The sequence below is a fragment of the Lutra lutra genome, chromosome 15, assembly GCF_902655055.1.
Source record: "Lutra lutra chromosome 15, mLutLut1.2, whole genome shotgun sequence".
Taxonomy (NCBI): Eukaryota; Metazoa; Chordata; class Mammalia; order Carnivora; family Mustelidae; genus Lutra; species Lutra lutra.
In genome coordinates this window covers 8,609,898-8,624,386 of record NC_062292.1, presented here as the reverse complement: position 1 = coordinate 8,624,386, position 14,489 = coordinate 8,609,898, and the positions used below count along the sequence as shown (strand labels likewise).

Sequence of the window (14,489 nt, the reverse complement as noted above, 5' to 3'; positions counted from 1 at the left end):
TACTTTAGTGGTTTTTTTTAGCATACAAATAATGCTTACATAAAACTTCTTTGATTTGGAAAATATTATATTGTTTCTATTGCCCGTGTTTGGTGCTACTGTTTTATTTGACTCTCTTTAGGCTAATTTCATTTCCTTTTAATATGTCTTACTGTACTTTTTCTTTTCTCAGTTCCTTTAAATAAATATGTAACTGTTGGCTTATTAATATCATCTTTTGAAATTGTCCTTCTGTTTTCAAATGCAGTATGCAACTTATATGCTAAATTTAGATTGGAGGGTTTTTCTTGGATAAAATTGTTTTGATTCTCTGTTGATTTCGCCAGGAAGTACACATGAAATGCTAAAAGCCAATTTGACAGAGAATAGGCAATAGAAAACTAACAACATCTCCAGCACAGAGTAAGGTGGATAAAAGATTGAAAAATCCATGTAAACTGACTGTATCAAGGGATAAGCTGAGAGTGAGTTAAGACTTGATTGTTTTGGCTTTACAGAAGACTGTTTGTCTGTTTTGGTGATACCCATTGTTTCATGTCTGTGTTGATAAACTTATAATATATAGGATTTTTACCTTAACATAAAATTTTACATCTTACAGGATTTTGCTTTAATATAGATCTAGTTCTTACTACAGAATGTTTCGGTTCACGGCAGTATAGTTTGCTTCTAATTAAATTGTAAAAGAATGTGCCATTTCCATGGAAAAAAATATTTACATGTATAGTTTTTTTGATTCCTAAGAAAAAACTTTGAGTAGGTAATATCATCACCATTTTAGATAAGAGTAAACAAAGGGGCAGGAGATAAATAACTTGCCCCAGGTCATGTAGAATAAAAAGTGTTGGAACTAGGAGTCAGATTCTTTATCTGTCAGTCTGACTCTTTAAGTTTTATATTCTGAATGACATAGCCACATTCTCTAGCACAGCTCAATCCACAGGCCTCTGGGCGTTCCCAAAATCATTTCAAAGGTCAGGGGGTCAAAACTATTTTCATAAGAACATCAAAACATTAGTTGCCTTTTTTATTGTATTGTCATCTGAACTGATAGTATAAAAAGATCGGTGGGTAAAGCTGCTGGTTCCTTAGCGAGCATCCAGGCTGAACTGTAGTAATAGTAATTGTATCCTTCACTGCCATGCGTTTGCAATTAAGGGGGGTGGGGGGAGCCAGTTTCACTTAAGAATGTCATTGATAATGTGGTTAAAATGGGAGTCACATTTTTTTAATATTCTGTACAAGTAATTGTAAGGACACATAAAGCATTTATGTTGTACACCAAAGTACCAAGGTTGTCTCAAAGAGAAGAATTTGTGTCATCTTTGAGTTGTGAACTGCCCACTTGCTTCATAGAGTGCCTTGTTACTTGACACAGTGACTGACAGACAAATTTATGGTTTTGTAGACTTGAGTATTTGGCAAACAAAGTAAGCCTGTCACCTCAAAGAAAAGAATGGGTGGTATTTTTTGCCAATAAAATTATAGCTTTCAAGAGAAAATGAGAATTTTAGAAAACTTGATTCTGCCACCATGACTCTCACGGCTACCTCATACTTAAAGATTTTTCTGAGCAGATGGGTGATGAAGTCAACCACTGTGATGCTTTTAAATAATAGAATGAATAGGTCATCATTTAGAAGATCTGTGTAACTCAGGGAACCAGTATTTTCCACATGACCAATTTATAATGTTACAAGATCCCTTCAAAGTTGATGAATCTTCATGCAACATAGCATAAAAAGTTTCAGATTTCTTATTGTAAATAAATTTCAAGAAGCTTTCAAAGTTTTGATGTAGTATCAAAGAAAAAACTATAGTTATTCAAAAAAACTATATAATAAGTTTCCCTTTTCTAACTATTTGATTGAAGGCAGGCCTTCTTTAGATATTTCAAGTTCAACAATATGTGGCAAAAGATTGAATGCAGAGCAAATAGAAAAATCTTCAATTAAGCTAGATGTTAAAAAATTTTTTAAAAATTAAAATAGTGCTACTCTTTGCCCTAATTATTTTTGTTTTGGAAGTATATTTTTCATTAAAATGTTAGTTTATTTTAAATGAATTGATAAGTCCTAGTTTCTCAGTTTTCATTTCTTTTTTAAGGTAAATGTTAGTATATATAAACCATGCAAACAAAATGCTCTTTGGGGTTCTTTTTTTTTTTTTTTTTTTTAAGTGGAATGGGGGTGCATGGGTGACTCAGTTACGCAACTGCCTTTGCCTCAGGTCATGGTCCCAGGGTACTGGGATTGAGCCCCATGTCAGTCTGACTGCTCATTAGAGAGTTTGCTTCTTCCTCTCCCTCTGCTGCTCCCCCTGCTTGTGCATGTGCTCTATCTCTGTCAAGTAAATAAATTAAAAAAAAATTTTTTTTTAAGATTTTATTTATATATTTGACAGAGATCACAAGCAGGCAGAGAGGCAGGCAGAGAGAGGGAAGCAGGCTCCCCGCTGAGCAGAGAGCCCGATGCGGGGCTCGATCCCAGGACCCTGGGATCATGACCTGAGCTGAAGGCAGAGGCTTAACCCACTGAGCCACCCAGGCACCCAAGTAAATAAATTTTAAAGAAATAGAGTATCTTGGTGGCTCAGTCTGTTAGGCACCTGCCCTCGGCTTAGGTCATGAGCCCAGGGTCCTGGGATCGAGTCACATGTCCTGCTCCCTGCTCAGCAGGGAGTCTGCTTCTCCCTCTCCCTCTACCCCCGCTGGGGTGCATGGTCTCTCTCTCTCTGTCTGTCAAATAGATAAATAAAATCTTTAATGTATATGTAGAGAGAGAGAGAGAAATAGAGAGATACTAAAAAAAAATTTTAAAATAAAAGAGTGAAATGGGTACCAAGAACAAAAGCCTAAGAATTGCTGCTCTAGAAAAATGTTCTAAGAAAGTGAAGTACATATGAGGACAGAGAAATTGAAATTGCATGTTTTTGAAAGTTCTTTCAGTGGTCTGCACTTGGTTGACAAAGAAGCAATATCTTTGGTTTTTATTGTTCTTAATCAGATATCAAAAGTATTCATTTGAACTTAGTCTTTCACAAATCATTTATAAGTCGGACATTTATTTGTATAACATTGGTAGTATTTACTCAGGTTAACATGATAATGTGATCACTTACTTGAGAATTAATAGATCTTTATAAGCTCTGTCCAAAGCCTTTTAGAAGTATGACAAATAGGAATTAGTTGACTACTTAATTGCCTGATGTCTTCCTTTTTAATTGCACTCTTAATCGAGTCTGTGTATTTACTTTACTAATGAGAATTTGGTAAGTTTCTCATGTCGGATGACCTCTGGACTGTTTACTGAGCTAGGAGTAGATGATGAATGCAGTTCTATTCTTAGGTCAACTTTAAAGGGTTTGAGGATAAATACTAAAGCTAAAAATATCTGAATGTATGTTTTTCTTTAATACCTCTGTAGGATGACGTAGCTTTGCCAAAGACTTAGAAGCTAAGCAGAAAATGAGCTTAACATCCTGGTTTTTGGTGAGCAGTGGAGGCACTCGCCACAGGCTGCCACGAGAAATGATTTTCGTTGGAAGAGATGACTGTGAGCTGATGTTGCAGGTAATTACATAAAACTTCTAGATGTCTCTATTCGAAACCTGGAACTGGTAGAAAATATTCTTCTGCTCCTTTGGAGAACAACACTACATAGAGTTGAACTTTCTAACTCTCTGTCTTTTAACTGTAGTTACCAGTTTAATTAATTTTCTCCCTCTTGAATCATCTAAAAATAAGTTCTAAGTCTTGGGGAATAAATTTTGAAAAATGAGAGTTCAGAGTAGAGAAGTTTATTTTTAAGGTGTTTCACATTATATGCTTTAAAAATAAGACTTGTAAATAATTCATAAAATTAGCATAGCATGAAGTACAACTGAATTTTAATCATGGATGCTTCAGTGATACCAAAATTAGTTTCTCTGCTTCTTTTCGAAATGTTCATTATGATACCTTTCAGTAGTTTAAGCATAATTAAATATTGATGGTATTTACTGCATTATGTATAAAGGAGTTACTTTTAAAACACTTTTAAGCTGTGTTTGTGTAAGATAATTAGAAGTAAAATGGATCTCCAGTTTTTTGAGAATTTAGTTATTTTAACAGGTCCCTTGCAGTTTAGAATAAAGTTTTCATCCCCTTACTCTTCCTCCTTTTTTTGTTGTTAAGAATGATAAACAAATACTTAAGAGTAGAAGTGTTTATTCTGTTAGCCTAGTGGTTCTTAACTGGGGCAAGTCCTGTCTCCCCCTGCCCGAAGGGCATTTGGCAATCTGATTACTAGAAGCGGTGGGAGGTTGGAGGTGGTTGCTATGGACATTTGGTAGGAAGAAGCCAAGAGGCCAAGCGTGCTGCTAAGCATCCTACAGTGTACAGTGTATTTCTCCCCACACCCTAAACACATAGAACAAGGAAGTGTCTGGCCCTAGATATCTATAGTACTGAGATTAAGAAACCCTGCATTATCCCTAGAAAACTCAAATTTGCATCTGTCTGTTATACATGTTTACTATAAAATTAGATAACTTGTTTTACAGTTCTGGGGCAATGAAAGTAAAGCCACTCCACAGCTGTGTGAGTATAGAATATGAATGTAGTAAGTATAGTATACAAGTACGTTGCATATACAATGACACCTTAGTTCAACAAATTCAGTATGAGAAATGGAATAGTACAGAGATTATCTGTGGTTCTCAGTAAGATGGAAGTGTTGAGAGTGGCAACTGAGAAAAAGGCAGTGGTTTGGTTTGGCTAACAGCTTCTTGGAACTGGACCTTCTCTTAGGCACAGATAGTGGGAGCTCATTTATCAGAGAGTGGAAGAGGGGCTTTCTATGTAGGATTTGTATCAACCAGCCAACTGTGGGAATGGGTTTTGTGGGTCTTGCAGGATCAGTCTCTTAAGAGACACGACTGATACGGTGTCTGTTCCTGAACCGTGTGTGACAAATGGAAGTTGTCTGATAGTTTGTCAGGTAGAAGGAGGAAGCTGCAAGTCTAGGCAGACCAAAGTGAGTTCCAGTTCACAGGACACAGTACCGGAGAGGAAGGAGGTACACAGAGAAGGAACTTCACAGAGTAATTCTCCAGTATGCTGCTGAGTACTACTGATCATTACATATATAATGGAGAAACTAACCATAAAGTGGGAGAGAAGCACTAAAAGGAATTAGAGTTGACAGTGCTGGGCAATAACATGGTCTGGAATGGTGCCTGTCTTGACAGCCAGATTGGTAAATGTCATGATTCACAAGGCATTGGTGTCTACCCCCTCAATAGTGGGGAATAACTTACCATAGACTGAGTTCTACCCTCATCTAAATCTGAAAAGCTGGACCCAAAAGGGTCATACTCTTTTCAAGTAACTTAACTATACCCCATAAGAAAGTCCCAAGAAATGTGTAGGAATACAGAAATATCCATAGTAAAGGATGTTTTATTTCTAAAGAGTTTGGCTAAGTTTGGCACAGTCTGGCAAAATTAAAAAAATGGTAAAACAATCTTGAAAAAGCTTTCAAAACTTACTACAAAGCTAGTGATGCTGGCTTACATAAAAGTAGACATAGGGACAAGTGGATATGGAATGGAATAGAGAGTCTGGAAATAAACCCCTCTATATGTGTGGCTGTCGTGATTTGAATTGTTTCCCCCAAAAAAGATATATTGAAGTCCTGATCTTCCATACCTGTGGATGTGACCTTATTTGGAAATAAAGTCTTTGAGAATGTAGTCAAGTTAAGAAAAAGTCATTAAGATGGACCCTAAACTAATATGACCTGAGGTCCTCATAAGGAAAGGAAAAGACAGAGGGAGAATAGCTATGTAAAGACAGAAGCAGAGATTACAGTTAGGCTACCAGAAACCCAGAACACCTGAGTCCACCAGAAGCCAGAAGAGGCAAGGAAAGAAGAGATCCTCTCCTAGAAGCATTGGAGGAAATATGACCCAACCAACACCTTGATTTTGGATTTTTGGAGTCTAGACTACAAGAAGGTAAACTTGCATTGTTTTAAGCCACCTCTGTGACACTTTGTTATGGCACCCACAAACTATTACAGTGCCAGGCTGAGGATTTAGAAGGGTGTTAAGTTCATTCAGTGGAGGAAAGAGTAATTTCTTTGGCAGATGAGGCTTAGGACAACGGGATTTCCACTATAAAAGAGTGAAGTTGGACCCCTGCCACACATCAAATATAAAATTTAACCAAAATAGATCAATGACCAATAAAATTTAAAAAAAAAAAATAGATCAATGACCTAAATGTAAGAGCTACAGCCATAAAACTCTTAGAAGAAAACATAGGGATGAGTCATCATCACCTTGGATTTGGCAGTGGATTCTTAGATATGACACCAATAGCACCAGCCACAAAAGAAAAAGTAGATAAATGAGACTTCATTAAAATTAAAAACTTGTGTCTCAAAGGACACTACCAACAGAGTGAAGAGTGGGAGAAAGTATTTGCAAAATTACATATATCTTTTAAAGGTGTAATATCCAGAGTATATGAAGAATTCCTACAACTCAACAACAAAAAGATAAGCAGCCCACTTAAAAAATGGGCTAGACTTGACTAGACATTTCTCCAAAGAAGATCTAAAAATGCCCAGTAAGCATGAAAAGAAGATGCTCGACATCATTTGTCGTTAAGAAATGCCAGTCAAACCCACAATGAGATAGCACTTCCCATCTCCTAAGATGGCTGTAATTTTTTTAAAACAGGAAAATAAATGTCAGTGAACATGTAGAGAAATTGAAATTCTTATATGTTGCTGGTGGGATTGTAGAATGGTGTCACTGCTGAAGAAAATAGCTTTTAGTGGTTCCTCAAAAAGCTGAACATAGAATTACCATATGACCAGCAGTTCCACTTTTAGACCCACAGTAATTGTGCGCAGGGTCTTAAACAGATGCTTATGTGTCAGTGTGGATCATAGCATTCGTTATTTGCAACAGCCAAAAGGTGAAAACAGCCCAAGCTTCCAGTCAGAAGTGAATGGATAAACTAAATGCAGTGTGTACATGTAATGGATTATTATGCAGTTATATAAAGGAATGAAGTTCTCATACATGCTGCAACAGAAACGAACTTGGAAAACAGTATGCTATGTGAAATAAACCAGACACAAAGGACAAATACTACATGATTTCATCTCTTTGAAAACAGCTAGAATAGCTAAATTCATACACATAAAGAGGGTTAGCAGTAACCGGTGCCTGGGGAAAAGAGGTTTGGGCAGTTACTGCCTAAGAGTTACAGAATATGTTGGAGGTAATAAAAAAAATTTTTGGAAATAGATGGTGGTGTACAACATTGTGAACTTAACTAATACCCCTGAATTGTATACTTACAAATGTTTAAAATGGCAGATATTATGTTATGCATATATGATATATTTATCACCACAATGGAAAAAAGGAAATCAATGGCAATAGAATTTAAACTACCTTTGAATTGATTCAGCTGATTCATATTGCCTTTATAACAAACTTAAAGGAAAAATTAGTATTATTTTAATGAGCAGAAATAATTTAATTGATTTGTCGATATTAAAGTGCTGTCAAAAGTTAAAATAATATTTTTATTTTAATTTCATAAATGTTTATGATATGGGTATCCTAGGTATAACTTTTTATTTATGCTTTATTTCCTAATTTTTAAATGGATTGTAAAGGAGATAAGGGAACTCTGTGATCAGGCAAGGAAAAAGGCAGTTTTGACCTGTTCCTCAGTCTCTACCCTTAAAGATACTTCTGCCCTTTATCTGATCAGCATTTTGTTTTTAGCCCTGTCCTAGACACAGTGGATTCTCCGAGAGAGAGGTCCACGAATAAATTGGCCTGCTGGTCATGTGGAATCTGAATCAGTGCTACAAATTAGTAGTACTCTCATAGCACTGAAGGGCATCTTGTATATCGAAGTAAGAATAAATATTTGCAAATTGTATTTAGTTTTTAAGTGGTTTAATATTAATTTAATCCTTCTTAGTATTGTAGTAGAATTAATGGATTTTTAAAACTTATTTTTTTTGTATCATTTCTGAAAAATGAACTAAGCTTATATATGGATTATAGTGTTGGAAGCGTGAAGAGTTTTGTGTTTACAGATGCAAAATGTATTTGTTTTGAAAGATTAGTGCTCTAGAGTTGATGAAATTGTGTTTTCCTTTTAAAGGCTTTACACAGCATCAGTGGTTCTGCATTGTTAGGTCAGTCAGTGTGATAATTAAAATTGTTTGAAGTACCAATAGCTAATATTTGATTGCTTTTTAATGAGTAAATAAAAGAAGATCTTTAAAAGTTTGGTTGATCTAAGTCTACATTTATGGCTTAAAACCCTCTATTTTTAATGTACAGGAAACCAGTTGTTAGGTTTCAAAATCTCTGCCTGTGAATAATTTTAAGTAGTCTCTTACCTGTAAAGATTTCAGCTACAAATAGATTTGCTGATCTGTGGTGATCATATGGCTTAAACCCAAAGCAAAAGGGAAATAAATGATCCATAAGGTTATACAGCCTGTTTGATTACACTGAAAAATTCTTTGTTATGTTACGACAGAAAATAAAGTTTTTGAGTTTTATGGTTTTTGTTATTTCATCTCATTCCAAACAAGGTAGTCTAAAGAATGTGATCATCAAGAAGAAAATGTGCCTGGATATTAAAGAGTAGATGATTAAATAAAGGATTCTGGAATTAGTTCTTGCACTTATCCTGGAAGCCTCCAGCAAATTGTGTAGACTTGCTATGCCTGTTTGTCTTGCTGTACAAAGATGACTGTGCTGTGTTTCATAAAGGCATACTATGCAAAATAAATCTTAGCCATGGATGAAAGCTATAAAGTATAATAATTATTAGATGGGAATTACATTTTGTCTGGAGTAACTCACATTAATATTACTATTAAAAGTACCTTGCACTTAAATAGTACTTTCTATTTCTCAGTGTTCACTTACATCATTTTTTTTTTAAAGATTTTTTTTTATTTATTTATTTGACAGAGAGAGAGATCACAAGTAGACGGAGAGGCAGGCAGAGAGAGAGAGAGAGGGAAGCAGGCTTCCTGCTGAGCAGAGAGCCCGATGCGGGACTCGATCCCAGGACCCTGAGATCATGACCTGAGCCGAAGGCAGCGGCTTAACCCACTGAGCCACCCAGGCGCCCCCCTTACATCATTTTAGTTGTTCCTCTCAACAGTCTCCTGAGAGGTCATCCCTGTTTTACAGACGGTAAAATTAAGATTCAGAAAGACTTAGTCACAGGGCCAGTATCACATAACCATTAAGTCATGGCGGCTGGTATCAGAGTCTTGGTAATACTGGCTCAAAATCACACGATCTTTCTCTTCCACCACTAAGCTGCTACTGCACGTATGTGACCTAAAACTGGTTTGCTCACCTACTTCTCCTGCTAGTAAACATGTTAAACTTTGGTTGCAGTCTGTGGGATACTACCAAACACAAACGGAGTTGGATTTTGAAAAGTTTGCTAATAATTGCACTCAATAATTGAATTTTGCTGTGTTTTAAGAAATACCATCTACTAACTGGAACATATTTTTTTTCCCTCTTGGTGCATAAGACAAACTGTAACAATTATATTTTACTTAAAATTTTAATGTTTTAACTTTCACAGTGGTGTAAGAACAGCCCCCAGGAGGATAATGGAATGTGTTTTGAATATCATAGGTAACTTATTTTCATCTGTCTTTCGGAGACACACAGCAAAGATAAGTCACTCTGTATTAATTACCCTGATTGTAGAAATGCAGTTGAGCTTTTAAAGAGTCAGCCACGGGGTCTTTAAAAAAGATTTTAAAACCGTGATGACACACAGTGGCAGTCTTTTTTTTTCTCTTTAGGTTTTTTTTTTTTTTTTAGCCTATGTGTCCATGTATGTCTGTGTTTTAGTAGGAAAAAGAAGTAATACAAGAGGTAATAATTATGTTAAAAAATAGCCATTTCATACCCAAAGCATAGGTGATACGTACCAGGTAGTCATTTGTACCATATCATGGGTTAGTTTTAGTTAAAATTAGCTTTTCACTGTGCCTGGCCTAGAATTGTTTTTTATGTTTTGACTTATTTGATATCAGGCTTTCCATTGTTTGTTTTTCTGTAGAAAAGGAAGTATTTCTTAAATATAGCAGTGTTACTGCTTCATTTTAATACTCTTTCCAGATTTTTCTGGTTTTATAATTATCTTATTTGAGATCCAAATTTTGTTTTGTTTTGTTTTGGTTCTGTTGTTTTAAGCCACTCAGTTTGTAGGTTTCTTTAAAATCTGGCCTGAACTTTGTAAGTTGAGTACTTCTGTTAGGCTGAAGAGCATGTATTTCCTTTCCAACAAACCTATGCTAAGCATCTACAGTGCACTTGGCCCCATGCTGGCTACCAAGGGATCAATGTGTGGACAGGTAGGGTCTCCCTGTCCTTGACAGCTTATTGCTAGTAACAGGAGATACGCATGTAAACCAGTCCAGACACTACTGCACGGAACCGTGATGTGTCTGATGTGGGCTGTACAGCAGACAGATTGATCAGTCCTACCTGCAAGGAAATGTGGAGATGAAAAATCTGGGAAGACTTCATGGAGGAGATGGCTTGAGCTGAATAATCTTGAAAGATGAGTAAATGGTTTCTGGAAGGTTTTGAGTGTGATTGAGTGCATGGTATTAAAGATAGCATGGCATTCAGTGTCCCTTGTGATTTATAAATAAAATAGTCCCTTGTAATTTATATATAGGAGATGAAGGCAGACTTTTTGAGAGATTAAGACTGGGATTTTAGAAGAGAACCCATCTTGGAAGGCCTTGTGTGCTAGATGAAAGACTATATATTTTGTCTTAGCCAGTAAGTACCCTGAGGAGTTTTTACACAGGGGAATATTACCCTTTTATTTTATTTTTTAAGATTTTATTTCTTTATTTGACAGAGATCACAAGTAGGCAGAGAGGCAGACAGAGGGAGAAGCAGGCTCCCTGCTGAGCAGAGAGCCCGATGCGGGGCTCGATCCCAGGACCCTGGGACCATGAACTGAGCCGAAGGCAGGGGCCTCAACCCACTGAGCCACCCAGGTGCCCCGGAATATTGCCTTTTTTAAGTGCTTCCCATGCCTTATGTCATTTTATCCTCACAAACAAACCTGTGAGATATGGTCTGTCTTTTTTATAGATGATTAAGCAAATACTAGTCTTTTTACCAAGGCCACATAGTTGCCATATGTCTCGACCAGTTCTTTTGGACTCTAGCACCTGCCCTTTAAACTGTTAACTGTATTGCTGCTCAGAAATTGGAGGTCGGGATCGGTGTAAGCAGTTAGGGGGTGATAATAGTCTAGAAAGTGAGGCATGGTTCTAAAGAAGAAAGAAACCTTTGAAATGAAAAGAAGACTATGAGAGGGACTGAAGAGTTAGGGTGCGCTTTCTAGTTACATAATGAGGGATGGGAGAGAAAGAGCCTCAGACCTAGCCTTTTGGGCATAGGAGTGAATGAGAGTTTCAGGAGGTGTACTTTTGGGGGGAATAAGGTAGTGAGTTTGAGGTTCTGAAGGGACATCCGGTTTGAGATACTTAGTAGAAACCAGGAAGTAAATATGTGAAGCTGAGCAGGGTACTCTGAGCAGAAGGTGGAGGTTGGGAGTCGTGAGCTTGAAGGATGGGGGAAGCCAGGGGGAGCTGGGTTATAGAGAGGGACGTAAAGTCAGGAGGATAAGGATGCTTGCTTGGGAGAAAAGGAAGGGGTCAGAGTATGAGATGACTTGTTGCAGTCAGGGCACTGAGGTCACATAAGAGTAAATTATTATAAACAAGTGAGAGAACTGGAGGAACAGGAGAATGTCGTCCAGGAGAAAAATACCACAGCTGAGATTCCAGGCGAGAAGTCCGTTTCACATAAGATCTAGCAGTGGGAGCGGTTTGCCAAGACAAGAGTATGGAGTTTGGTTGTGGACGGTGGGAAGGCTAGATTTTTGTATGGGTTGTCTACATAGATTTTTAAAGATTGTATTTATTTATTTGAAAGAGAGAGGGTGTGTGAGTGGAGGGAGGGGCAGAGGGAGACAGTCTTCAAGCAGACTCCCTGCTGAGCACAGACCAGTACCCCCCAATGCAGGGCTGCTTGATCATGACCCTGAGATCATGACCTGAGCCGAAACCAAGAACCAGAGCTTCAGCCAGCTGAGCCACCCAGGTGCCCCTCAACATAGATGTTTAAAATGAATCCTGGTGAAGTAAATTGAATGAGAAGGAAGACTATAAACCATTCCTCCAAAAACTGCGGTCAAAAAGTTAGAATGAGGGCCGCCTGGCTGGTCCAGTTGGTAGAGCATGTGACTTTGATTTTGGGGCATGTTCAAGGTCCACGTTGGAGGTAGAGTTCACTCAAAAAAAGGGGGAAAAAAGTTAAAATGACCGTAGATGATTGCGGCAATCTAGGAAGGGGGTGTGTGTATGTGTACAGAAATACATAGTATGTATATATATATATTTATTTGTACTTGTATAAATACTTGTATACTTGTATCCACCTATAGATGGATAACCAGAACTTCAAAACAGTGAAGGGCTTTTCCTTGAAGGGGGATAGTAATGGCCCAAAAGCCATAATAGTAAACTGCACGAATTCATTCTGTATCTCTGAACTCAGCAGAATGTCAGATTTAGGAGGATGGCATCCACTTTAAAGGAATGCAGTAGAAATAGTGCTCTCAGGGGGAAAGCCAGATTTCAGTTAAAGGAAGGAAGTAGGAGGTAACCATCTGTGAGAGCTTGAGAATGAAGAGGAGTTTCGGGTGAGGTGGATTCTCTAGAGTGCAGTGCAGGGCCTCGGGAAGAGTCTTTCTAGAAAGTAAAAATCACAAGGAAGGGTGTTCTTTCCACTCTTCTGGGTGTTTTCTGTAAGGAGCCAGTGACTAGAGAGTCCTGCATTTTTAAAAATCGATATATAATTGACTTACAACATTATATTAGTTTCAAGTGGACAACAGTGGTTGACTCTTTGTATATTTGAAAAGTGATCACCAGAATAAGTGCAGTTAATATCTGTTCCCGTACAGAGATGCAGAAAAAAAATTTTTTTTTCTTGTGATGAGGAAGGACTTCAGGAGTCTTGCATTCTTACTGGAGGCTTAAAGTGACAAGAATAAGAGAACTGGTAAAATATGACAATCTTCATAGTTTACAGCCGATTGGCTAAGGTTTTCCCATTAGAACCAGAAACTTGATAAATTTAGCAGCCTTTGTCAGGGTTTAAATTATATGTTTGAGAAATTATTAGATTTGCATTGAGATGTCCAAATGGGTTGTAAAAATTAAGTTGTAATATACCTTCTCCTGGCAGTGTAATCTAGAGAAAATGTGAATCTGCTATCTGGAAATGGAAATGGATTAATCAGTACTTACATGGTTAGATGTTAAGTAGTGAATCTTCCTTATTCCTTTAGTTTTTCTTGACTACTCTCTAGATGTTTTTACGCTCTATAATCTTGGTTTTCTGCTGAGTTTCTCTGACGGGTGCTGAAACATACCACCACCTTGAAAACAGCAGTTAACTAAATGCAGAAATTTTTATTTGCTTTCTTTCATTGGCTATTAAAGAGTTACACAAACTGTGTAACTGATGATCGCTCTTGCCCTGAGTTCATAAGCCTGGTCTTCTCAGAATGTTACTACCCTCTTTATTTCAAAACAAACAGGGGCGCCTGGTGGCTTAGTCAGTTAACCCTGAGATCAGCCCCACGTTGGGCTCTGTGCTTAGCCCAGAATGATTGAAGATTCTCTCTGTCCCCAGCCCTGCTCAACGCATGTGCATGTGCGCTCTCTCTCAAATAAATAAATAAACCATAAACAAACAAACAAAATGCTTTCTCTGACCCCAGATAGCATCCTCACTCCTCCACTCCCAGCCCCCAGACTTGGAATGGCGTCTGAACTCAGTGGACTCTGCTGTCTTCTGGTGTCTTAGGTTTGCTCTACGTTCCACGGGAGGTGTTCTTGTACTTAGCTACCCCCATACACAATTTGAGGGCAAGGTGTATATCAGGTCCAGGATTTTCCGGGTTCTAGCAAGTTGTTCACTTAGTTAAGTGGCCTCTCCTGACTGTTTCCTCCTTGAACCCTCCTTTTCTCATCGCTGGTGTGTGCTGACCATTCCCTCGAAAGCTGCGCTTCCCTGGCTCCAGAAGCAGCCACTTGGCCTGTTTTCCAAAGCTAACAGTAACTCCTTTTCCTGTGTGATTTTTCTTCTCTCAGCTTTCACTTAGATTTTCCCCCTTGAATTTCAGGTCACCATTCTAAGGACTTGAGCTCCTTCTCTGTTTCTTTTTTTCACAGATTATTTATGACGATTCGTTCAAGGTCATTAAGAGCCTACGTGGACCTGCAGTCTCACTTGTCTTAGAGCAGGCAGAGATTTTTATTCCACAGACTAAGTGAATACACAGGAAGGAGGAATCGTTTTCCTGACGGTGCTACATGTGCTTCTTTTGT

At 37.8% G+C, this 14,489-nt stretch overlaps 1 protein-coding gene across 13 annotated transcripts in view; it reads left to right on the top strand.

The window, feature by feature from the left end:
- The window catches only part of CEP170 (centrosomal protein 170), a 124,316-nt gene that overhangs the window by 31,308 nt on the left and 78,519 nt on the right, over window positions 1–14,489 (top strand). For all 13 annotated transcript variants that reach the window (XM_047705785.1, XM_047705792.1, XM_047705787.1 and 10 more), the window contains exon 2: window positions 3,426–3,571. In XM_047705785.1, coding sequence (XP_047561741.1) covers window positions 3,467–3,571 — 105 coding nt within the window. In that variant the 5' untranslated portion in view covers window positions 3,426–3,466. The remainder of the gene's footprint in view (window positions 1–3,425; window positions 3,572–14,489) is intronic.